Below are 27,667 nucleotides of genomic sequence, written 5' to 3' on the forward strand. Positions count from 1 at the left end.
TTTTTTTTCCAATATGGGCTTGAAACCTGAGTTTTTTCTTTTTGGAGGGAGGGGGGAGGAATAGAAACCAGAAAAAGGGGATCACTGACAAAAACATAAAGTAGCTCCAGCTGGCAAAAGAAACTGGTTTGTAGATTTGGCACTCACACACACACACACACACACACACCACAGTCTTGTGTAGAGTCAAGGCCCCAGATTTATAGGAGTGAAATAATGGGAAGATGTGATGCTCATTACATTTCATTAATAATCACGACGACGACGACGATGACGATGAGGATGATGATAATTTCATTCTGTGAGGCATGAGATGCAGAAGGGACAAGAAACTGTGTTGTTCACATTAGAATACAACTTGGGTCATAAACTTTGTCTGCCAATCAACCACTGCACCACCAAACCGCAAAATAAAAAATTTCATATATATATATATAATTAATAAGCACCTTTTTTTTTTGTTTCGCTTTTTTTTTTGTATTTTGTTGTATGATTTCATAGTGAATACACATTTCTTTGCATAAATATCTTTCGTTCTCTCTCTCTCTCTCACTATATATACACGAACACGAATGTATGTATATATATGCGCATGTATGCGTGTGTATGAGTATGGACAGTTGTAGCTCAGTTGGTGGAGCATTAGCACCTTAAATAATATGCTGCTTAGCTTTCAGTTTTTGGCATTCAGTGCTGGTTTTGTCATCATTTATCACTGCTGTTGAATGCATGTGCATACACACATCTGTAGGTGTATATATATACATATATATACATATGTGTGTATATATATATATATATATATATATATATATTTCTTTACTGCCCACAAGGGGCTAAACACAGAGGGGACAAACTAGGACAGACAATGGGATTAAGTCGATTACATCGACCCCAGTGCGAAACTGGAACTTAATTTATCGACCCCGAAAGGACGAAAGGCAAAGTCGACCTCATCGGAATTTGAACTCAGAACATAACAACAGACGAAATACCGCTAAGCATTTCGCCCGGCGTGCTAACGTCTCTGCCAGCTCGCCACCTTAATATATATATATATATATATATATATATATATATATATGTATGTATATATATATATATATATATATATATATATGTATATTTTTGTGTGTGCCTGTATGTACATGTTTGTATTTGTTAAGACCAGCAGTTTCTTTATGTAAATGCTCATTGACACCAGGTCACGCTTTCATTTCATTCATTTTTTAAAAATTAATTTGTTTAATGCACAGTTAAACTTTAATTATCTGAACATCAGTTTCCCAAACGAAATCTCGAGGTCCCACAATTAAGTTCAACACGGCTGCCTTTGTTCATGATCAGATCAGTTACCCAAACAAAAATACTCTTTGCCTGTCTTATTCAGATAATGAAGGTCTAACTGTTTTGTTCGACGTTATGCCAGTGCAGGGCATGTATATACATATACACACAAATATACACGCATATATGCATACACACATGCAGCATATATCACACGTTTACATACACACATAGAATGAACATAGATATATAGATTTGTAAATGTTTTATCACACACACACAGACACAAAATAAAGATATAGGATCTTATAATAAAAAATGAATTTATCAAACACAGGTATGCAATATAGGCCATTATTTGGCATTAATTGCCATCAGATCACAGTTGCCACAAATAAGTGCTCATAGGAGGAAATTCTTCAACCGTTTTGTTGATGGAGTTTGAAGAAGTCTTTGGAGGTTTACTGGCAGTCTTGTTGTGGGTCTTCTTGTGGCGATGTAGTGTGTCGCTCCTAGCAAAGTGTTTAGGGCACAAGTCACAGTGGAAGGCCTTCTCCCCTGTATGGGTTCGTTTGTGCAGTCGTAGGTAGTGTTTCTGGGCAAATGTTTTGAAACAGAAGTCACACTGGAACGGTCGTTCGCCTGTATGTGTCCTGCGGTGGATATGGAGGGAATTCCTCTGTGCAAATTGCTTGAAGCAGAAGTCACACTGGAACGGCTTTTCCCCGGTGTGGGTCCGTTTATGCAATTGCAGGTAGTGTTTGTGGGCAAAGTTCTTGAGGCAGACTTCACACTGGAATGGTTTCTCTCCTGTGTGTGTTCGCTTGTGTATCTGTAATGTGTTTCTCTGAGCAAACTGTTTGAAGCAAATCTCACACTGGAACGGTCTCTCCCCGGTGTGAGACCTTTTGTGAACCTGCAGATAATGCCTCTGGGCAAACAGCTTCATACAAACATCACACTGGTAATGTTTCTTTGTCATGTCACCTTTTATTGAAGTGATGGTGGTAACATAGGTACGTTTCTGAGAAACCTTCTCATGAAGCTTCTTATGAGCTCGTAGTTTGTTGCTCTGAGCAAACTGTTCGGGACAGAGGTCACAATGGAAAGGTTTCTCCCCCGTGTGGGTCCGTCGATGAATCTGAAGTGTAGTTTTGCGTGCAAATTTCTGGATACAAAAATCACATTGATACGGCTTTTCGCCGGTGTGAGTTCGTTTGTGAATAACTAAATAATGCTTCTGGGTGAACTTTTTTAAGCAGACATCGCAATGAAGGAGTTTCTCCCCTGTATGAAGCCTCTTGTGGATTTGCAAATAGTACCTTTGGGCAAACTGCTTGAAGCAAATGTCACACTGGTTCCGTTTTTCTCCAGTATGGATGGTCATGTGGGTGCGCAGGTAATAGCGTTGGGCAAACTGCTTGTGACAGATGTCACACTGATATTTCTTCTTGCTAATATGTGTCTTCTTGTGCATCTGAAGTTTAATTCTCTGCGAAAACTTTTCAGGGCAAGCATCGCATTGGAACGGCATTTCCCCAGTGTGTGTTCTACGATGGATCTTTAATGTATCTTTTCTGGAAAACCGCTGAATGCAGAAGTCGCATTGAAAAGGTTTCTCGCCAGTGTGAGATCTTCGGTGTATGGCTAAGTAGTAGCGCTGGGCAAATTGCTTGTGGCAGATGTCACAAAAATAAAACTTCTTCCCACCTGAGACATTATGAAGATCTTCAAATCTAGGAATATCAGGTGAGACTCCTTGATAACTGCTGGAGTTGCTTTTTTGAGATAAAGAAGCCTGCATTTGAAGGTGAGGTTGATACTTTGGGGACTGAGCTTCTGGGCTTTGGATTGGGGGTGATGACATTGTTGGAAAACTGCTGCTAATTGGAGCTTTAGGTTCTGCTAAGTGGTTTTTGCGATGTCTTTTTAAGACATCTCTGCGAGAGAACTGTCTGTGACAGATGTCGCACTGGAACGGTTTCTCTCCTGTATGTTTCCTTCGGTGCATGTGCATCAAATATTCCTGAGCAAACTTCTTGCCGCAGTAATCGCAGAAGAGCTGTTTGAGGGGTTGAGCGTGACGGGGTTGTTCATCTTCGTCCTCCTCCTCCTCATCATCCTCTTGCAGCTGCTGTTGATGTTGTTTTATGGAGCTCTGCGAGAGTTTGTTCGGGCCGTATTGTTTTTGAGACACATCACCATGGAATGATTTATCAATACTAGAAGTGGAGCTCTTTTGAGAAGAACTCTCCTTGGATGATTGTCCGCCCTCCAAGCTTGACTGCATTCTGTCAGTGGTCGGTAAGTAACATGGCTGAGAATACTGGCTGCTGTACATATTGTTACCAGGAAACACTGTCTGACCAATATAGGGCAGTGGCAGCCTCTGGCTCTCGATAGTCGACTCATGAGAGAACTGGCTCCCAGACAGGTCGCTGTTGCTGTTGTTGTCTGGTTTGTCAACTGGTGAGGCTATTCTCTCCTTCTCCAAGTTATGTCTGTGGGAAGAGATCTGTTTACTGGAGATGCTGTTGTGAATGTTTTTCTCTGGAACATGCGACATCCTCGAAGTATCAAGAGAGTTTCCATGAGAAAACTGTTTTCCCATGATGCTGGGACTATGAGATGACTTTTCATGCGACATTCTCTGTGAGGCCTGCACATGTTCGTGTGAATAGTGTTTACCAGACGAACTACCAACACTGTTGAGGATAGATTTGTCAGCAGCAAGTGATAACCTCTGTGAACTGTGTGAAGAATGAGATGCAGACGAGGTATGAGAATGAGATGAACTCTGTCTATGGTGAAGGTGTTTGCTGGTCAGTTCATTGTTGTGTTGATGTAGAGACTTCTCAGCGATTGACATAATTCGTTGCTGCTGGGCATGGTTTGATGTGTGGCTGCTGTGAGAGACATGACCATGGCTGTACTGGGACCGACTCAGGTCACTGTGCAGTGACTTCTCAACAGAGTGACTTTGCAACATACGCTGGGTGTCCAGTGCATGATCATTGTTGTGGCTGAAATGTTTGCTGGCCGAGGCCAGAGTATTGTGTATTGATTTCTCAGGAATGTGAGACATTCGTTGAGGATGAAGACTATGAGCTGGGTGGAAGGGCATCCCATACATGTCATAGTGGAATGGAACACCAGCAGATCTCTCCATCTTGGGTGGAGATTAACTGCCTTTCAAATATAATTTATGGTTTAGAAAAAAAAAATAGCTTAAATACCACAACAAATGAGTGACAGCTCTGAATTTTCAAAAATCTCCTCTTGTCAAATCCAATTTGTTAAAAACAAATTAGATGAACCTGAAAAATGAAAAAAAAAAATGACAATTAGATAAATATGTTTGAAAATTCTAAAAAGATATTCAACATTAACAAACTGTAAAAATAAAATACTATCAAATGTAAATTAAACCAAAAGACTGAAAGAAATTTTATACAGCCCCGCCTGGTTTGCCAGCCCCGCCTGGCACCTGTGCAGGTGGCACGTAAAAAGCACCCACTACACTCACGGAGTGGTTGGCGTTAGGAAGGGCATCCAGCTGTAGAAACATTGCCAAATTAGACTGGAGCCTGGTGCAGCCTTCTGGCTTCCCAGAACCCCGGTCGAACCGTCCAACCCATGCTAGCATGGAGAACGGACGTTAAACGACGATGATGATGATGATGAAAAAGGATCCAGTGGGGTGTGATCAATGTGTGAAACCTACTAGCGTATAGTGAGGCTGTTGGACATTTTGTTGCCAGTACCACCCGACTGGCCCTCATGCCGGTGGCACATAAAAGCACCCACTACACTTTTGGAGTGGTTGGTGTTAGGAAGGGCATCCAGCTGTAGAAACTTTGCCAGATCAGATTGAGCCTGGTGCAGCCTCTGGTTCACCAGTCCTCAGTCAAACCATCCAGCCCATGCCAGCATGGAAAGCGGATGTTAAACGATAATGATGATATGATATATATATATATATATATATATATATATATATACGTTAGCTCCTACACGCATTTTTTTCTCTCCTTGTTTCTTTTCTGTGTATCTTTCTGTCGAAGAGCGTAGGCTCGAAACGTAAAAGACTTGTTCTATTTCTATTCCTGAGCGCCATACTAATACATTGTTTGTTTGTACTCCACCTGCCTTCGTCTTTTGTTTATTTTCGTAAACCTTCCCGTTATATATATAAATACACATACAAGATGGGCCAAAAGTCACACACAAAATAAGTTGAATATGCTTGAGACAAGTTTCAGTTTTTCTAAAATTGAACAAAATAAATAAAATAATGATGAATACACATGTATTTGTACATGATGATGATGATGGTGAAGAATAATAATAATAATAATAATGGACTCTTCTGTCGAAGATGACGTATGAGCATCCAGCTTTTGCTGAAAGACCTGCACAAATGATTTGTTTATAGTAATCAAATGTTCATGCCACACATGAACTCACCCCCTACATCAAACTGATGTTGTCTGAACAGGTGCAACATATGGATGCAAGACCTGGACACTAAAGAAAGCTGACCAGAAGAGAATTAATGCATTCGAGCATTTGGTGTTGGAGAAGACTTTTACGGATTCCATGGACAGCGAGGCTCACCAATGGAGAAGTTCTTAAGCAGATCAGGCCGAAAATGTCGCTAGAAGCTAGAATCACCAAGCATAGATTGGCATATTTCGGTCATATTATGCGGAGAAAGTCCCTGGAGAAGGACATCATGGTCGGAATGGTCAGTGGCAAGAGAGGAAGAGGCTGACCAAGAACCCGCTGGCTTGACACCATCAAGAGTGATACCGGAATGGACATAACCAATCTGAAGGAAGCGGCCCAGGATAGAACTGACTGGAGGACACTGATCCAACGAGTAACCGAGAGTCGACTTCGACTGAGCGGATAGATAGATAGATAGAGAACAGGTGCACTGTGTATCGTGCATCAAGTGTTGAAGTGATCACAGAGCAACACGAGATGAAGTGTTTTGCTCAAGAACACAACGCACCACCCAGTCCAGGAATTGAAACCACAACTGCTAGATCACGAGTGCAACGCACTAAGCCACATGCCCTCAAAGAATGTCACACTGGTTCCGTTTTTCTCCAGTAATACAAATAAAATGTCAACTGTTTTGGTGCTTGACTTTAGGCCCACTGCGCGCACGTGTGTGTGTTTGTGTATACACACACACACACAAATACAGTTGTCATACATTGAGAATGACTTGGTAATAGTCTGCACAATGTCATTTGCTAATGTTTTTAGGTGTCTGTATAGTTGCAAGTAGACAGAGAAATTCTTTGGACTCTTACAGATCCAACAGAATATTCAAGACAAGACACTTGACTAATATTTTTATTTTATTGATCCTTTAAGGGATGAAAAGATAAAATTAACCATGGTGAGATTTGAACTCAGAATGTAGAGAGCCAGAACAAGTATCATGCGACACTTTACCCAATGCTGTACCGTATGATCTATATCCTGCTTCCAGCCCAGCCTCTTTGATGCCCTCTCACCTCCCCATCACATATCTTTTTATCACTCTCCCATCTCCCCCCCCCCCAGTTACCTGTATTTCTATTCACTATATGTTTCTTTATTACCCACAAGGGGCTAAACATAGAGAGGACAAACAAGGACAGACAAACAAATTAAGTCGATTACATCGACACCAGTGCGTAACTGATACTTAATATATCGACCTCGAAAGGATGAAAGGCAAAGTCGACCTCGGCAGAATTTGAACCCAGAATGTAACGGCAGACAAAATACGGCTATGCATTTCGTCCGGCATGCTAACGTTTCTGCCAGCTCGCCGCCTTATCATCATCATCCTCTAACATCCACTATAATCTATTCACTATAATATGCCACTAGAGTTAGTAATGTTTGCAGTATCTGGTCCTGCCCATCATCACCGTTTCTGTGCTGCCAGTCATCACTCCCTTTCCCCCAAACCACTTACTGACACTCATTGCTTACACTTACCATTGTTCACTTCTGTTAACATTCATCTTTATCCCACCTCTTGGTCTCTTGCCTCGAGCAAATAAGCACATCATACAGTAGTGAAGATTCTTTAGTCTTAGGGGATACAGGACAGCCTCACTAACAGCTGGTATCAGGTGACAATATATATTTTTCATTGATATATTTGAACAAAATACCCTGTGGCATTTTTGTTCTGTCCAAGTTGCACAGACTCTCCCTTATCACTGTTATGATTGGCCCATTGGAAACCTATTAACCAACGAGGATATTGTTCACTAAATGTTATATTAAATAAATAAATCTGTTCTTTCAGTTTATTTCTATAAGACATTAAGGTTAGTGCTGTTTAGCCCCAGGTCTGATCAAGCAGGCTCTTGGTCACATGCATTCCAGCAGTGAACACATCTCATATGTCTAAGGAATGTCTATTCAATGTGTCTATTTTTTTTATTTAACCCTTTAGTATTTAAACCGGCCATATCCAGCCAAAATAGTTAATCTGTTTTATGTTCAAACTGATCAGATCCAGGCTCTAACACCTACCCTACAATGTTATTCTACATTAGGTAATTACACCATCAAGCTCTTGAAAATATGAGATAATTCATGATTAATTCAAATAAATGGGAATCAATAGGCATTATGTTCGATTGAATAATCTGAACACTAAAGGGTTAAGTTAGAAAGGTGTGATTTGAAAGAGATTCAACTGTTATTCTAGCAATAACCACGTGAGATAGGTTCTCTCATTGCCTCAAAGGACAGTATGAGATTCAATGTAGAGAAATCTGCTGTAGTATCATCATTCTGCTTGTTGAATTTCTGAGGCATGGCTTTGTGCCTCCACAAATTCACTCCTCTGTTTTGGTCATCCAAGGAGTAACAGTATACTCTTACTGCTAGTTCTTGTGATGGTAAGCTGGCAGAAACGTTAGCACGCCGGGCGAAATGCGTAGCCGTATTTCGTCTGTCATTACGTCCTGAGTTCAAATTCCGCCGAGGTCAACTTTGCCTTTCATCCTTTCGAGGTCGATAGATAAAGTACCAGTTTTCAACTGGGGTCGATGTAATTGACTTAATCCCTTTGTCTGTCCTTGTTTGTCCCCTCTATGTTTAGCCCCCCTTGTGGGTAGTAAAGAAATACATTTTAGGGCGGCGAGCTGGCAGAATCGTTAGTATGCCGGGCGAAATGCTTAGTGGTATTTCGTCTGCCGCTACGTTCTGAGTTCAAATTCCGCCGAGGTCCACTTTGCCTTTCATCCTTTCGGGGTCGATTAAAAAAGTACCAGTTACGCACTGGGGTCGATATAATCGACTTAATCCATTTGTCGGTCCTTGTTTGTCATCTCTGTGTTTAGCCCCTTGTGGGTAGTAAAGAAATAGGTATTATAAGAAGCATATCAACTGGAACCATACTAAAATGGTAAACCAGTTCACTAATGGCAATGAGTATAGGTGTTCATTCTGTCTCACTGGTCTACTCATCATATCAATCTAAAAACATATGTGATATGGAGGTGGGGTTCATTACACTTATTAGGAGCCACCATGTTAATATCCCTTTTATCAAGCAGGTAAGTGTTGGGGGAAAATCTGCAGTATGTAATTTTGCCTTGGTCATGTCATATGTGACTTCCAGCAACCTGGCAAATAGACTTCATCACCCCCCCCCCATTTCTTCCACATTTACCCTCCACTTTCAGTGCCCAGACCCAGCATTCATTCTCCACCTGTCACTACCACATGAAAGCCATTTCCATTTAATAATGCCAGGACCCCCTCTTACCCATACGTAGAACATATTTGACCCTTTAGCAATCAGATTACTCTGTCAAGTCTCATGCTTATTTTCTCACATTGTCTTGAATTAATTATGCCTTATCTTGTAGCTTTGAGATTTCAATGATGTGATAGTTTATTTTTAGAATGACATTGTTGGGTAGGTGTAAGAGGCTGGAGCTGGCCAATTTGAACCAGATATGGCTGGTTTGAACTTAAGTCACAGAAAACCTTCTAGGGGAGTGCAAACACGACCATGTGGTTCAGAAGTTTGCTTTGCAGCCATGTGGTTGCAGGTTTGATCTTACTGCATGGCTCCTTGAGCAAGTATCTTCAACCATAGCCATGAATTGCCAGTGCCTTCTAAATTGAAATCAGGTAGATAGAAACTGTAAAGAAGCCTGTAATAGAAAGGTTAAAAACTTATGTCCAACACCAACACAGTGACCTTAGTGAAAACCTGACCACTGTTACTATGAAAGAGTAAAATAACTTGACTAAGTGTCATCCACTTCACTCGTGGTCAAACAAGGACACTCTGATAGGATACTTGAGGATACACACGCCACAACTTCACACATCAAAGTACAAAAGCCTGACCTCAGTCAAGCATCATCACTTCCTCAGTTAAGAGGCTACTACTGACCAACTACTTGTACTAATGATGGTCATCTGGATCAAAAATTATTGTTTACTGTTTTATATCAAATTCAACGGATTCTTTGCATGATCCAAAGGATGGAATTATTATTGTTATTTGTTTTTAGTGGAGCAGTTGTTGCTGTTCTTTTTTAGCCCCAGGTCAACTCTCATCAAGAAGATTTTTAATCAAAATGCATTCTAGCCATTATGATTCTATCTTGTTTTAGTTTTTCAATTATCAATAGGCGCAGGAGTGGCTGTGTGGTAAGTAGCTTGCTTACAAACCACATGGTTCTGGGTTCAGTCCCACTGTGTGGCACCTTGGGCAAGTGTCTTCTACTATAGCCTCGGACCAACCAAAGCCTTGTGAATGGATTTGGTAGACAGAAACTGAAAGAAGCCCATCGTATATATGTATATGTATATGTTTGTGTGTCTGTGTTTGTCACCCCAACATCGCTTGACAACCGATCCTGGTGTGTTTATGTCCCTGTCACTTAGCAGCTCGGCAAAAGAGACCGATAGAATAAGTCCTGGGGTCGATTTGCTTGACTAAAAAAGGCAGTGCTCCAGCATGGCTGCAGTCAAATGACTGAAACAAGTGAAAGAGTAATCTGATGGGTTAGTCTCTTTGATGAAGTCAGTGAGGTGTGACCTTAAGAGATATTTAGCTGTTATTTCAAGCAGATTGAATAGCCATGTTAGATCAAGCAAAGTTATTTACTTTGCTCAGTGACACAACCATCACAATGGATTTACTTCCCACCCCCAACTTCTGACCATTCTCTGTCACAATGAGGAAGTCACTGATGACCTGGAGGTCAACAAAAACCAACCAAATAACAAGGTTTCCTTATAATCAACAAGCAAGAAGACGATGAGTCAATGGCAGAATGCCAGTCTAGACTGTCTAATTAATTAGTAAATAGGAGCTTTACACAGTGGAATCCAATCAACTATCATGATATAACATTTTCATTACTCTAAGGAGTGACACCGATGGAGCTGCCACTACACAGACACTCAACCTGCTAGAAATAACCACCACTCTCCCTCAAATCACACTCTACAGTCTTAAAAGGAGAACATACACAATCTAACTGAAAACAAGAGGCTGGAAGGTCACAGCTTGAACACCTTCAATCATAAGTCTGCTCAATCAGGAGCTAAACAACAACAGCAGCAATAACAACAACAGTAATCATCATCATCATCATCCTTTAACATCCACTTTCTATGCTGGCATGGGTTGGACGATTTGACTGAGGACTGGCGAACCAGATGGCTGCACCAGGCTCCAGTCTTGATCTGGCAGAGTTTCTACAGCTCAATGCCCTTCCTAACGCCAACCATTCCAAGAGTGTAGTGGGTGCTTTTACGTGCCACCTGCATAAGGACCAGTTAGGTGGTACTGGCAACGGCCACGTTCAAATGGTGTTTTTTATGCTCCATCTGCACAGAAGCCAGTCCAGCAGCACTGGCAGCAACCTCGCTCGAATGTTTTTTCATGATTAATATACAAACCATTCAGAAAGCCTCTACATGGTCACTCAGCATGCTAGAAACAACAACCAAACCTCTCTCAAATCATACTGCATTGTCTTTACATTGGGTCATGTAGTCCTAAATACATTATAGCTGACAAAATATTGGGATGGCAATGACTGGAACATGTTTGGTCTTAACCCTTTAGCATTTAAACCGGCCATATCCAGCCAAAAGTATTCTGCCTGTTTTATGTTCAAACTGGTCAGATCTGGTCTCTCACACCAGCCCTACAATATCGTTTTAAAAATTAACAGCTACCTCATCAAAATCTCATAGCACCAAGATAATGCCTGATTAGTTCAAGGCAATATGGATAAAAAAAGGATTAATTTTGGCAGAATAATGCAAACACTAAAGGGTTAAGTCTGTTGGATGAGGGCTGATCTTGGACTAAACAACAGAGCTAATCAATCAAATGACCATTGATGGCACTGCTGCCCACTGCATTTCTTCTTCTTATTTTTTTTTTTTACCTCAGCCACAGTTTCATTGCTGTAGGTCTGCTTCAGTGGGATTGCCTGGGTGGTACACAGGATTGGTTATATCGAACATTACAGACAATAAACTGAAACCATGGCACAAACTTTGCTGTGTGATTAGGAGATTGGCTTCAAACTTTCATGGTTCCTGATTTGATTACAAATTATGAGGCCCTGGGAAGGGGTCTTTTATCACGGTCATAGCTTTGGGTTAAGCAATACCTTGTGACTGAAGTTTTGTAAATGGATACTGTTCAGAAGCCTGAACATTCCACCCCACTCAAAACTTCTGCACTATTTATACCCTCCCCCTTACTGTTGTTCACTGTGAGTAGGCCCCAGTACATCTCCAACACCCACCATCTATTTCTCTCTCTCTCTCTCTCTCTCTCTAACTATCTCTCACCTTCCTTTTCTTTCCTTGTCTTACTGGGGTGGCCAAGTATCTCCCTTGTCCCACTATCATACTCACCTGGCACACAGCTACTCCCCCACCCAGTTCCACTCCTCTTAACCCCACTGGAGGAGTAAAAACGACCACATAAAAAGCACCAGTCCAGTCATGTAAAAAGCAACTGTGCCACCAGTACACGTAAGAGGCACCTCTGCCGGTTCCATATAAAATGCACCCGAGCTGGTGCCACTTAATAAACACCCATGTCAGTGTCATGTAAAAAGTACCCAGTACCCTCTGTAAAGTGGTTGGCAATAGGAAGGGCATCCAGCCATAGAAGCCGTGCCAACAGGCAATTGGAGCCTGGTGCAGCTCTCCATCTTGCCATCTGCTGTCAAACTAAAACCCCCCCGTGGCTGTTAGCATGATTTCATAACATATACCATACATTCAGTAATTGCTTTGGGCCCCTATATAACTGAACTGTCATCAACACCCTATTGGCTCTCCCACTCCTGACACAGTGGAACATTAGTGATGGAGAAAGGGCTGGGCCAACACTAAGTTGGTACTCATTTTAACTGAGGAGACTGGTGTAGTGTACAATGTTGTACCTTGCTCAAAACACAATCTGCTACCTACTCTAGGAAATGAACCTACAACCTTATGGTTGTGATTTCAACACTCAAATCACAATATTGTGTGTGTGTGTATGTATGAGTGTGTTTATATATTCTGTGTATGTGTATATAATGTTGTAAATATATGTATATGTGACATCAGTCTAAAACAAATAAGTAACCAAAGCTAAGTGTAACATCTCTTTATGAACCTGTTTATGCAAGTTAGCTGTTAGACAAATAGAGATCAATAAAATAAGCACTTTGATTGACACAATAGGCTAAACCCAACATACAATGGGCATCTCTACAATGCTCATCAGCCAAATTTCACTTATAAATCTGATGCTATGGAGAGGTAACTTGTTCAAGGTGCTGTGTAATGGGATTGAGCTCAGGCCCATGTGGTTGCAAACCAAATTTCTTAACCACACACCCCTTTGTTGTTTTTTACTTTCTGGGATTGATGAAATAAATAACAGTGTTTTCTTGGGATTCATCCAACTATATCCGCCCACCTTCCAATTTGTGGCCATATGCCAAAGTGAAAGTAAAAAAAAACATCATTTAATATATTTATGTTATGAAGGTGAATGCATCTGATGAGTTGGGTCTATTATTGCACTTCCATTCCTGATTATATCCATTTCAAATCATTCAAGTTGCTAACAATCCTAACAAAGGCCTGCACATCTGTTAATCTCAAATCTTATTTCCTTTATAAAAATCTGCGGCATCACATCTGTTGAAGAGAACATTGTACCATGCTGCACATATTTTTAAGTAAACAAGGAATCAATTATTTCACCAAAGTCAAATCAATTTAACAGCCAATCCCAATCAAAACTGGCCGACCTATGATCTAGTCATACAAAATCAGCATAGGCGCAGGAGTGGCTGTGTGGTATGTAGCTTGCTAACCAACCACATGGTTCCGGGTTCAGTCCAACTGCATGGCATCTTGGGCAAGTGTCTTCTGCTATAGACCCGGGCTGACCAATGCCTTGTGAGTGGATTTGGTAGACGGAAACTGAAAGAAGCCTGTCGTATATATGTATATATATATGTGTGTGTGTGTGTGTGTTTGCGTGTCTGTGTTTGTCCCCCTAGCATTGCTTGACAACCGATGCTGGTGTGTTTACGTCCCCCGTCACTTAGCGGTTCGGCAAAAAGAGACCGATAGAATAAGTACTGGGCTTACAAAGAATAAGTCCCGGGGTCGATTTGCTCGACTAAAGGCGGTGCTCCAGCATGGCTGCAGTCAAATGACTGAAACAAGTAAAAGAGAGAAAAAGAGAGAGAGTAATCTCTCTTGCTGTTCTCTCCATTAATTTATAATCCGTCCATTATTAAGAGCAGCTCCTTTAACTAGTTTAGTTCAAGCCAATAATAGAAAAATTTTGGTCATTTAACCCTTTTGTTACCAACCCGGCTGAAACCGGCTCTGGCTCTGAGTACAAATGTCTTGTTTTCATAAGTTTTGAATAAAAATCTTCCACCAAACCTTAGTCACAATTTATGTTCCTAAACCTAGCTGAATGATAACTAAGTTATTTTACTAAATTCTTTGTTATATTTAAAGTAATTCAAAGAAACACAGAGCATCTCAAAATAAATACAGTAATGAAAGGGTTAACCCATTAGAAAAAGCAGTCATATTGCCCTTAAATCATATTTTAACGTCTCAAAACTGCATCACACACTGGATAATGCAGTTGAAGTTACAGAATATCTGAATAAAAGACGGGATGGTCCCAGCTGATTATAAATCTGCTTGGTCAGAGCTGATAATAATAACAACGAAATTAGATGTGACAAATACAACTGAAATGTTAAAAAATAAAATTATAGTAAAACAAGAGGTTTTTCTTTTTCTTCAATTTACAATTACTGAGGGTTCATTGAATTCATATGTTACAGTGAACACACACACGACCTATAAACACAAAGCCAATAAAACCAACCTTATGTGGTTCTCCAAGCTGCTAGCAATAGCAGCTAAATCTCATTCAAATAAAGAAAGGACACATTGATTAATATAGTCCTTTACATTCCTAAAAGACATGATTGTCATGGCTGGAATGCCTTTGCTCATAGAGCTATTCAATAAGGACTGGTGTGGGGCTGAACAACATTATTATATTCCCATTGTTTTCTGGTTGTCTTCTGAACCAAAATAAAATCCTTGTTTCTGTTCTGTTATCACTTTAACAGCTACTGTTAAATTTTACTGGGGTGTTGATGCTTAGCCCCAAGTCACACATGATTCAGCTGACCTGTTATAAAAGATATTCAAGCCAGAATCATCAATTGAATATCTGTTTTGTAAGACAGTAGAGTGTGACTAAAAGGAGATTCAGAACCAATAAACATAGAAAGAGAGATAGATAGATAAAAGGTCCTTCTCCTTACAGTTTTAGACTCTTTGTTTTGTGCAAGTTGGAATAACATGGTTTTATTTTATTTTTATCAATTTCTGTTCAACCATTTGAACCCGACTTTTTTTTCTTACAATACAGTCTTTTCAATGTGTGCATTTTAACTTTTTAAATTAATTAATCAAGAACTTCATGAAATAACTAAGTTAATAAAAGATAAATGTTTATACGTATTGTTATCTAGTAATATCTTTCGTATAATTAGATTTCAGTCCATGATTTGAATATAAATTTCAACAGTTTAACAGAGGCAGTTTTGGGCAGGTTGGTGCAGAAAATGCTGTAAGAACATTATTTATGAACCTATTTGTCTGACATGGAAGCACTCCGTCAGTTACGACGACGAGGGTTCCGATTGATCTGATCAACGGAACAGCCTGCTCGTGAAATTAACGTGTAAGTGGCTGAGCACTCCACAGACACGTGTACCCTTAACGTAGTTCTCGGGGATATTCAGCGTGACACAGAGAGTGACAAGGCCGGCCCTTTGAAATACAGGTACAACAGAAACAGGAAGTAAGAGTGAGAGAAAGTTGTGGTGAAAGAGTACAGCAGGGATCACCACCATCCCTGCCGGAGCCTCGTGGAACTTTTAGGTGTTTTCGCTCAATAAACACTCACAACGCCCGGTCTGGGAATCGAAACCGCGATCCTATGACCGCGAGTCCGCTGCCCTAACCACTGGGCCATTGCGCCTCCTTGTCTGACATATAACATCTAATATAGCTTGCTGATTAGCATAATAACAGAGGCTATCAAGGTCTACCCTGCATTGAGCAACAACAGCAGAGATGGGTAGAACAAGCCCAGAAATCTTTTCAGTTTTGAGCTCTCGTGAGAGGGCCATCTCCTAAAAAGTGGATGAAAGGGAAGCTGTTATTGACAGAAACATTCAACATTGAGAATCTACCAAAACTAAAGAGGAACAGAATTCATGGAACAGCTCAGTGAAGAAGATGAGATTTGTATCAATGTAAGAAACCTTGTTATTGTTATAATTTCACAAAAGTTAAGATATTTGCATATTAATTACTAATGTAAAGATCGTATGACTACAGTTGGCAGTCTTTCTAAATTGCTAACTATTTATCAATTCAATGTGAGTAGCATGCATTTCAGAGTTAGAAAGAGAGATAAGGGTCAGAAGAAAGTTGGACCTTATCAAGCACAATGTATGATGCAATGACTGTAGCAAACCCACTGCTTTAACCCTTCATGCATACATACATACATAAGCCAAGCTTCCATTCAATTTCCGTCTATTAAACTTCTCTAACAAGGTTTTCATCAACCCAAAGCTACAGTAGAAGGCATTTCCCCCAAATACTACAAAGTTTAACCAAACCTCAAACCATGTGGGTCGCAAAAGGATCTTCGTAACCATACAGCCATACCTGCTGTGCTTTTTTATCGTTTCTGTTGGATCAGAGCCAGCTTGCGACTAAACAACAATTAGAACCACACACACACATCATTACTGGTTCCAGACAAATTATTTTACTGTATTATTTTCTGGGTAAAAGGCTTTACTGTAGTTAGTTTTGCTCCTTAATTTTCTTACCCCAAATACTACAAGAATCAACACAAAATTTCATAAGCTCAGGGTTGATAAAATCTCTATCAGCTATATTATATATAATTTCTCTCCACTAAAGGGTTATCTCTGAAGTGTAAGACTTCTGCATTTCGTTTTGATACAATAATCAATTCTGCTTTGCAAACTGTTTGGACCTGACATAGAAATAAAGAAATCCACCATAAGTTAACTATTTTTTTAGAGAGGAGGGAAGGCAATGCCTAAGGGACAGAAGGAGAAAGGTGTACTCAAACAGGAGTTCTAGCCTCAATGATTGCAACAGAATAGAGTCTGCTAAAGGCACCCAAGGGGCCTCGTGGTGATGTAAAACAAGGCAATGGATTAAGTCTACCACCCAAATAGGCCATGGCAGGATTTGAACTCAAAATGCAAAGAGCTAGAACAAATACTGCAAGGCATCTAGCTGGGGGTTTTATAGTTCCCTCAATCCATCACCCTAGATGGCTACTTTTTTTTTTATTGACTTTGGAAAAGTGAAAGGCAAAGTTGACCCGAGCAGAATCTGAACTCAAAATGCAGAGGCTCAAAACAAATACAGTGAAGCACTCTGTCTGACACAGTAACAACAATACTGCAATGGCTCTTGCCTTGAACCCATGTAGAAATACACACACACACGTTTACATTTGAAGCAAGTGTTGTTGAATGTAAACAGCAAAACAATAAAGTGGTGTTTCCTGTCATTGAAATGGATTTTCAATTGGTTACAGATGAATTATTTATATATATATATGTATATATATATGTGTGTGTGTGTGTGTGTTTGTGTGTGTGTGTGTGCACACACAAAAACATGGGTGTGTATATAGCAGAGGTGGTAGGAAGAGGAGGAGTAGATTTATAATAACAAAGGAGAGAATAGTCAAAGGAAATATAAGTTGCAAGCTAAGAAATTCAATGTAGCATAACTCCTGTGACAGGTATTTTAAATAGAGGCTCTTAACCAAAATGTGTGTCTACACACACACGCACACAAGATATAAATAGTCATTTAAAGCAGAGTTTCTAGGCATGTGCAGACCTTCATCTTTCATAGCAAGAAAGCAGTAAAGGAGCAAAGCATCAGTTTCACATAAACAAATAACCTCCATTTATTACACACCCGTCTCTGGTGCCTCTACATACAAATGTATGCCCTCCCCGCTCACTCCTAGCTCACACTGTAAAGTGACAGGTGATATGAAGGGCATCGAACAACTGAAAACCCGTGCCAAAGAAAGAAACAAAAATGTAGATTCCCATAAGCCACAGCCCAGCCAGGTGAGAAGTAACTCTGGAATAAGATGGAATAAAAACTAACAGAGTCGAAGCAATTCGTTACAGACACACTCTCGAGTCCGGTGGCACAATAAAATATACCCAGACCATGTTGAGATGGAGTGAAATACCCAGCATATGCCACATTGTAAAAACAGGCATAAAATGATAATACATCATCATTTAGCATCCCTTTTTCCATGCCGGCATGGACCAAAGTGTTTGACAAGAACGGATGAGCCAGAGGGCTCCACCACATTTTATGTACGCTTTGGCATGGTTTCTGCAGCTGGGTGCCCTTCCAAACACCAAACACTTAACAGGGTGTGGACTGGGTGCTTTTTATGTGGCACCAGCACTAGTGGGTCACCAAATACCCGCAAGATAAGAAAGACTCCTCAGATGAACAGAGTACAGACTGGAGAAAGAAACTGTGATAGAGGGAGAAGAACAGGAGCCTTGCTGAAGAGGTAAATACATGGCTTGCTCACCTGGAGGTCCAGGTACAACCTGAATAAGACAGAATACAAAGTGCATGGAGTGAAACTAGTGTAACATATGATTAGAGGGATACACATCATTAACACTGCTTTTTTGTTTGTTTTACTATATTGGTTTGATTTGTTTGGGACGTTTTAAGGCTGTATTTTGCAGCCATATACTTCCCTCGATGCTAAGTTTTTTTTTAGTCACCTCTTATGACATTTAGGGATATGGTGTATCTTTCCTAAAAACCAGGACACACACGATACGAAAGTCTTCTTTATCAGACTGAGCTCCAATGCATGGGAGCTTATCCTAGTTTACAAAGTATTAAATATCAAAAAGGAGATGTCTTTCTCCCTGGATAGGACTTTATCCTAAAGTTTTATATATGAAAATATCTGAGCTCAGTTGTGCAGGTTAACAAAACACCAACGAAATAATGGCCTTCACCACATACAACAAGAGACTGTATGTCCAATTACACTGACTGCTCAAGCAATACATACACAATACAGGATTGCATGCTCCTGTTTATGTCAGAAGTTCAATCTCAGTGTATGTCCCGTTATTCTTTGTCTCTTTGGTCTACTTACTAATGATTAGAACAATGTTATCGTCATCCCAGTGACTTAGCTCAGCTACTTGCAACAGAGTTGACTCTGCTAAAGACACTCGAAAGCCAGGTGGTGGTGGTGGTGGTGGTGGTGCTCAGCCAGGCAACAGATGGAGTCTACCACCCCTAAACAGACTCAGTCCCTACCCCCAAGCTTCTACAGTTTCCATTTACCAAATTTTACTCCCAAGGCTTTGGTCAACCTGAAGCTACGGTAGAAGACACTCAACCACACACCCATGACTGTTGCTCTTCATTGTCTCTGGGCAGAACACTATATTCTACATTACCTCAGTTTACCTGGCTGTCAGGATCTAGGGCCCACTAGATCACATGGAAATGTTACCTTTGATAGACTGATATCATATCCAAGGAAAGATTTAATTTCCATCCTTTCTGTTGAGTCTCTGAGACAGCATACTATATTCTACACTGTCTCAGTTCACATTATAGTCAGCACTAAGTACCAGATCATCTAGGAAATATTACTTGAGATAGAAATATATCTACTGAAACGGTGATTTAGTTCTCATATGCTTAACAGCAGAATTAAGTACTGCCAAGGAGCTAGGACGTATTTATTGCAAATGTTAATAGACTTCAATAAAGGACACAATACAAGGTGGCAACAGGATATGTTATCAGTCTTTTCTAATGTATGTCCCTGCACCATTTCAAGTAAAACAGATTAGTAGACAACAACTGACATTAACTAGGAAATAAGAATGAAAATGTTTAAATAAAAATACGTGAAACTAAGGAAAGAATTGTTTACTGCTACATTGGGAGTTATGGCACACCTTCCAGTAGATAAACCTGTTTTTGATATCAGTGTACAGAAGACAAATGTCAAGACACATTTTATACTTCGTGAAACTGTTTAAATATTAAGGCACACCTTAGAGTAAATAAACCTAATTATATGTCAAGATAGAGGTGTGTGATTCAAAAGTTTGATTTTCAGTTCCTTGGGTTTTTTTTTTTAATTCGATCTCACAATGCAGCATTTTGGACAAGTCTTTTCTATTATAGTCGCGAGTGAAATTTCATAGATGGAGACTGTATGGAAGCCTATTGAAGAGATTGCTCTTATTCTCAGTGATAGACTTCATTCAACACACTCTTTAAAACTATCCACACAACTGATGGGTGGCTTTAACAGAGTTTGCTTGGAGGTGAGCCTAAGGATAAAACTTCCTCTCAGCAGTCACAGATGCCCTGGAAAGGAGTGTGGACACAGCCCTTCCTTCTCTGACGAAGTCATTAAAAAGTACATCTTACACCAGAGAAAAATATCAAGACATACCTCATAATAAATAAAACTGTTTAAGCCAAAAGGTGAGTCATCTAAGTGCTTGCTGAACTTGCTAAAAATAGCAACCAAATCTTCAAATCACAAGCTCCTTTCTTAAGCTAGGCAAGACACATTTGCTAATTATAGTCCTTCTTTCTCTTCAAACAGTCATAACTAAAATGAACTTCACCATGCTGCACCACAAAAAGGTCCTTAATTTCATATTGTGTCCCTGCCATCAATGTAATTGAGTGGTCTTTGTCCCCTATAGGGAGTGGAAGTGGAATTCTCCATCACAATAACATTCAATATGGCCTGGTGCTCAGGAGAACAGCAGTGGTCAGCAAAGCCTATCCCATGTTGAACCACAATAATAGAGATGAGTGGAACATGTCCATAAACCTCTTTTTTGGGGTCTCGTATTCATGAGAAATTTTGAGCTTTTCTAAGAAGCCTAGTTTAGTCTTAGATATATTTGAGAATAAGATAGACTGATCCTAACGAGAACACTAATTGTAGTTCAGCTCATTTAAAGCAGATCGGTGGAAATAATCATCAAAACTGTCTCAAAATCAAGCTGTGTAATGAAGTATGCACAGTGGAGCTGGGTTTCATTAAATGTAAGATACAATCCAGAGATACCAGATTAAATGCGCCACTCTTTAATATAGAAACATATGTGAGTCAGTGCAGAGGTTGTCAAACTGACAAATATCAGTGTACCACTCCCTAGAAAAATATTGAATTTTTTTCTTCACACCTCTTTCTTAATGAAAAATCCAGTTGACAACCATATAAATCTTATTTTCTTCACCATGGTACTCAGTTTTACTAAATATAATAGTGTCCTTACTCCCTCTGCAAACCTAACTGCTCCCTACCCCCTTTATGAGAACACAGTCTGGGTTGTTGTTATTTAACCCTAGGTCAACTCTGATCAAGCAGACATAGGATCAAAGAGAGTTTTGCATGCTGATGAGGAAAATCGCATTCATTTTTTTGTCCAGAATTTAATTATAAAAAATTACAAGCATACAAACATTTAAAATTATGTAATTTCAGCCAATTGAAAGCCTCTGCCTGAAATATCGAATGTCATGACTGTTTGTCCCCCACGCAAACAGCACAGCTGAAACCTTTACATCCTCTCTCGACCAGCTAAAATCAGTGACTAACCTACCTAGGACTATACTGAGGGTCCCCTTATCATTTTTGTTTTTTCATACGATGGTAGGATGTGATTAAGAGAGATGTGGCCGCTATTTTTAGCAATTTCAGTGACCACATAGTGGATCCCTTGTTGCCACATCCTGCCAGTGTGGGTAGTTGTAGTGTGACAGCTGGTATGAGGTATAATATAACAGTGAATGCATATTGTGTTCAGTGTGCTTTCAGAAAGTTGCATTCAATTTACCTGATCGTAACTATCTTTGTATGAGACAGCATGATACAGCTGTGGAGTGCAAGGTGTACCTACTTAATCAATGTAGTGTAGAGAACATGGCTGCGTGGCTAGGAGTGTGATTTGCAACCACATGATTCTAGGCTTGATCCCACTGTGAAGGACCTAAGGCATTTCCTTATTTCTTTATTGCCCACAAGGGGCCAGACACAGAGGGGACAAACAAGGACAGACAAAGGGATTAAGTTGATTACATCGACCCCAGTGCGTAACTGGTTCTTAATTTATTGACCCTGAAAGGATGAAAGGCAAAATCGATCTCAGCGGAATTTGAACACAGAACATAACAGCAGACGAAATACCTATTTCTTTACTGCCCACAAGGGGCTAAACATAGTGGGGACAAACAAGGACAGACAAATGGATCAAGTCGATTACATCGACCCCAGTGCGTAACTGGTTCTTAATTTATCGACCCTGAAAGGATGAAAGGCAAAGTCGACCTCGGCGGAATTTGAACTCAGAACATAACAGCAGACGAAATACCACTAAGCATTTCGCCCGACGTGCTAACGTTTCTGCCAGCTTGCCGCCTTGGGCATTTCCTATCAAAGTCTGATGCTGATCAATGCCTGTGTGTGTTTGTACATCAGAGTAAATAACTCAAGGTGGTTACATCACCAAAAGGAGGTAAACTCTCAGAGAGGGATGTTAACTCAATCGGTAAACTCAACAGACAGAAATGAATGTAATTAACATAATGGGTGTGAAACTAAGATCTGGGGTCAATATTATGACCAAGACCCTACAAAACAGTAAGAGAAGCATAAAAAATAACAGTTGGTAAAGCAATAACAAACTTTAGCACAGACATGGAAATGTTGTTAGAGATGAAAGAGGATGTCTTTGCGATGCAACTGAAGCAGTGATATGGTGTCTGATGGCAAGAATTGAAAACAAATTGCACCAGTTTATTTTGTCTTTGATTTAGGTATAATTTCAGAGGAAGAGGGGAGTTAGTCACTCAACTTGACTGGTACTTTATTTTATCAACCCTGAAAGGATGAAAGGTAAAGTAGACCTTAGTGGTAATTGAACTGCTTCAACCAGATCCTCCTTCTTGGAACCCCTTACATCTGATCTGGTTATTTTCAGTGCAGAAAGCAGCCAAATCCCTATCATCTGTGAAGCTGCCTATTTTAACACATTTTACTACAATTTACAGAATTAGTATATTTTTACTACTCTTGACTCTATAGCACTGCATATTTCATTTTTTTTTGTTTTGTAATGGCACGGGTTACACAGGTCATCTCTAGCATAGCCCTTGCTACTTGTGATCCTTTGTCACTTCCTTTGGGAGGCCCAACATCTTGAGATCAGCCTTTAACTATTACTTTCTACATCTTTTTCTTCAGCAAGTTCCTTTCACTCGGATTCTTGGCACTTCTTCACCCAACTATCATTCGTCTTATGCACCACAAATCCATTACCAGCACATTCTTCCTTCTTGTACACTATATTGGACCATGTAATGTCAACCTTCTTTTCTCAGCCCGTCTCTCTTCTGCTGTTATCCATACTAACAATTCACACTCAACAGAACAGGCTCACCTCACTTCTTTCTAACCTTGGCTTTCAATACCCAGTTGTGTCATATATATAACTAGAGGGGCAAAGTAATGAAGAAAGTGTTTGGCTGTTGGTGTTAAACTGAGCAATGGGTTGTGTCTACCATCAAAGAAGAGGAATAGTCTCTTCAACAGGCTTCCACATGGATGTTAAAGGGTGATGACGATAATGGCGGTGAGCTAGCAGAAACGTTAGCATGCCGGGCAAAATGCTTAGTGGTATTTCATCTGTCTTTACGTTCTGAGTTCAAATTCCGCCAAAGTTGACTTTGTCTTTCATCCTTTCAATGTCGATAAATTAAGTACCAGTTGCATACTGAGGTCAATCTAATTGACTGGTCCTCTGCCTAGCGTAGAAAAGGATGATGATGATGATGGCTTAATCTGAGGTTATGATAGAAGTTACTTGTCCAACATGGTGTGAAATGGGATTGAACTTTGAAATTCAGCTAATAGCTTAACCACTTTGATGCTCAGCTAATTTCTTAACCACTTGGCCGTACTTGCATCTTGGCTGGACCTCATCACACAGAACAACTTGAAAACAAAAAGCATTTCTGAACTGCAAAAGTTTGAATAGAATGTGAGTGATGTTTACTGGACCTGTAAACATAACAGGAAATGTCAGCCAGTACGTACGCGACTGTAGCTAAATACAGCAATTATTTCTCATATTAACACCAAGAAATAATAATGTTAAGTAAATAATTTCAACCTCATGGTTAATTAATTAATTAATTACCATGTCATAATGCTACTACCACCATAATGTCTAAATAATACTAGTGTTGTTCTAGGGGCCAGCATAAGAGAAAGGGATTGCAAGACATCGAGCATGGCTCTTCAAAATGACTATTATGTATTTGTTAAGGTGGTGTGAGCTGGCAGAATCATTAGGTTCTGAGTTCAAATTCCGCCATGGTTGACTTTGCCTTTCATCCTTTCAGTACTGGGGTCAATGTAATTGTTTTAGTCCTTCCTCCGAAACTGCTGGCCTTGTGCCAGAAATTCGAAAGCATTATTATCTATTTGTTGTTTAACAGCAATTCAATCATAATCAAGCAGACATTTCACAAAAAGGCATTCCAACCACGGCCATTCTACCTGTTGTTTTCAGGTTCTTTTTTTTTTTTTAGTATGAAAGATTGTAATTCGAGGGAATTTATTTGCTATTTCTAGCTAATTTAGCGACCATGCAGAACGTTCCTCCTTGACTCACAAAAGAGACAAACAATAAGGGAGTCATGACGCCTTGATGTTAACAATGTTGTGTTGTATAGGCCCAGGTCAGCCCTAAACATGCTGACAAATGATCAGACATTCCAGCCGTGAACATCTAGTTTTTTTCTTTTCTTTTTTTTTTATTATTCAGATTAGTATATCTTGAACTGGGGTCTGGGAAGCCCGAAGGCTGCTCCAGGCCAGTAGAAACACTGCCAGATCTGACTGGCCTGGTGCAGCCTTCGGGCTTCTCAGACCCCAGTTGAACCGTCCAACCCATGCTAGCATGGAAAGCGGACGTTAAACGATGATGATGATGATGATGAACCACATTATATAACGCATGCTTTCTTTAATGAAAACCGTTTGAGTGTGGTCTGAGGAAGATTTGTCTGCTATTTCCTGCAATTCGAGCAAGCCAGTAGAGGCTCCTTTATTGGCTCCATACACACACACGCGCGTCAACCGAAGTGGTATAATTTGACAATTGTAATCGGATACGAAGACGGTAGACAGTCTGAGGGAGGCGGGGGGTGCGTCGATCGCCAAGATGTTATCACAATACCAAGCTCTTCCGGGGTGGTAATTTCTCAACTATAAACAACAACAGACCAAAGCTACAGGTTATTTTTTTGTGGTGATGATGATGGTGGTGGTGGAGGTGTAAACGTAATCGTCTTGAGTGATTAGCTGTCACTTTCTTTATTGTTCTTTAGTCGCATGATCAGCTCTGTGATCAATAGCATTCCAGCCGTGACCATCCCGCCCTTTTTAGAGGTGAGGACTGCCTAATGTGTCTTTTCTTTATTTGAAAAAGAAGGGTATGATTTGAGTGAGATTTGGCTGCTATTTCTAGTAGCTCGAGCAACCATATAGATTTTTCCCTTGTTGAGTTCGACTTATTTATGTTACTTATTTTATTTACACACACACACACACTATATATATATATACATATATATATATATATATATATATATATATATATATATATATATATATATATATATATAACTGGTATTTAGCATATCATATAAGCATGAGGATAAGAGAAGGATTAACGGTCGTAACGGATTAGCGAAGCCGGATAAAACGGATAAACACTTTAGATTTACACAGCAAGCAGTTATATTTAACTGGATCCTCAATTTAGGGGTCAATCGAGACCCCACTATACGAAGCCATTTTTGGTATGTGTGTGTGTGTATGTGTGTCAGTGCACACACGCGCGCGCGATACTTTATTTCGCTGAAGAACCTTAACTCCCCCACACCCGAAACAACAAAACACACCCCTTTCCGATGTATTGAGTGATTCACTGTAAAAACCCTATGCCTGTTGTTGTTTGGCCCCAGTTCAACCCCAAATCGCATACCTATAGTTAATCTCCTGTCCTTATTCTAGATAGTAGAGTATGATCTTAGGGAAATTTGCTATTTAAAATTTGGGGCCGAGAAACCGTATAGAAACTCCCTCATTTCCGATATATATATATAGTTTGTGCAATGAATGCACTCGTAGGCATATATAAACGATTACTTTATATATATATATATATATATATATATATATATATATACACACACACACATATATATATATACATACATACATACACACACACACACATAGATAGATAAATAGATAGATAGATAGACAGAGAGAGATACACACGCAAAATATATATATATATATTGCGTGTGTATCTCTCTCTCTCTCTATTTATCTATCTATCTATGTGTGTGTGTGTGTGTATGTATGTATATATATATGTGTGAGTGTGTTTGTGCGTATATATATATATATAAAGTAATCGTTTATGATTCGTTACTTAGTAATGCTTATTCTTCACAAAGAGCTTTCTCTAAACGCCGAAGTTATTTCATATTCTCAATCAGAAATGACTATTTTACTGAGATTGAAATAAAAAATTAAAAAAAAGTTACAATGTCTTTATTTAAAGGGAACCCCGCTCAAATGCAACAACAATCAGATGAGCTGAACAAAACAATTCTAAAATAAATTTTAAAATATGCTAAATTCTTTAATTATAACACTTTCTTTTAAACACATATAGACCCTTGTGTATAACTTAAATCTCCCCGCTTGAATGTAGAGAAATCTACCGTATAGTAACAGGGTTTCTCTTGTTATATTTATAAGCATCCATTATATGTATGTGTGTATAGTGAACATCTACAACCTGTTCATTTGTCTGTTGATGATCTAGGCCTATTGCATATATATATACATATATATATATATATATATATATATATATATATATATATATATATATATATATATATGTATGTATGTATATATATATATAATATGCACGTACAAAATGTATCTGTTAAACAAGAAAAAAAATGAATGCTGTTCCATTGACTACAGGAAATATATCTAAAAAAAACTACAGAACAAAGACACGGATTAGGAAGTCTATTTCCCTACGCTAAATTTACATTTCTCCCTCCCCCCTCTCTCTGTGTGTGTGTATATGTATATATGTGTGTGTATATATATATATATGTGTGTGTGTATATATATATATATATATATAAATATGTATATATATATATATATGTATGTATGTATGTATATATGTATATATATATATATATATATATATGTATGTATGTATATATGTATATATATATATATATATATATATATATATATATATGTATATATATATATATATATATATATATATATACATATATATATCTAGATATATATATGTATATATATATATTTATATATGTATGTATATATATATGTGTGTGTGTATATATACATACACACACATATATATATACACGTTTGGTATTTTAACAAGCAAGAAAGAATATTGGTTCACGCAGGATATATATATATACACACACTCACGAATATATATATATATATATATGGTAGCAATGTTTCACGACTAGACGGCAAGAGAGAAACAAACAAAGCGTCGCCCGC

At 39.2% G+C, this 27,667-nt stretch overlaps 1 protein-coding gene and 1 long non-coding RNA gene across 3 annotated transcripts in view; both read right to left on the reverse strand.

Moving 5' to 3' along the window:
- Positions 1-26,283, reverse strand: LOC118766025. Its single transcript, XR_005001953.1, has 2 exons — positions 26,228-26,283; positions 1-546 (listed from the first exon to the last, which is right to left on the reverse strand). It is a non-coding gene; the product is annotated as an uncharacterized LOC118766025 (long non-coding RNA).
- LOC115219255 (zinc finger protein 271-like) overlaps positions 1,538-27,667 on the reverse strand; it is a 28,220-nt gene continuing 2,090 nt past the window's right edge. For both annotated transcript variants that reach the window (XM_029789406.2, XM_036509096.1), the window contains exon 2: positions 1,538-4,604. In XM_029789406.2, coding sequence (XP_029645266.1) covers positions 1,667-4,456 — 2,790 coding nt within the window. In that variant the 5' untranslated portion in view covers positions 4,457-4,604 and the 3' untranslated portion in view covers positions 1,538-1,666. The remainder of the gene's footprint in view (positions 4,605-27,667) is intronic.

Source organism: Octopus sinensis, linkage group LG14, assembly GCF_006345805.1.
Source record: "Octopus sinensis linkage group LG14, ASM634580v1, whole genome shotgun sequence".
In the NCBI taxonomy this organism is placed as follows: Eukaryota; Metazoa; Mollusca; class Cephalopoda; order Octopoda; family Octopodidae; genus Octopus; species Octopus sinensis.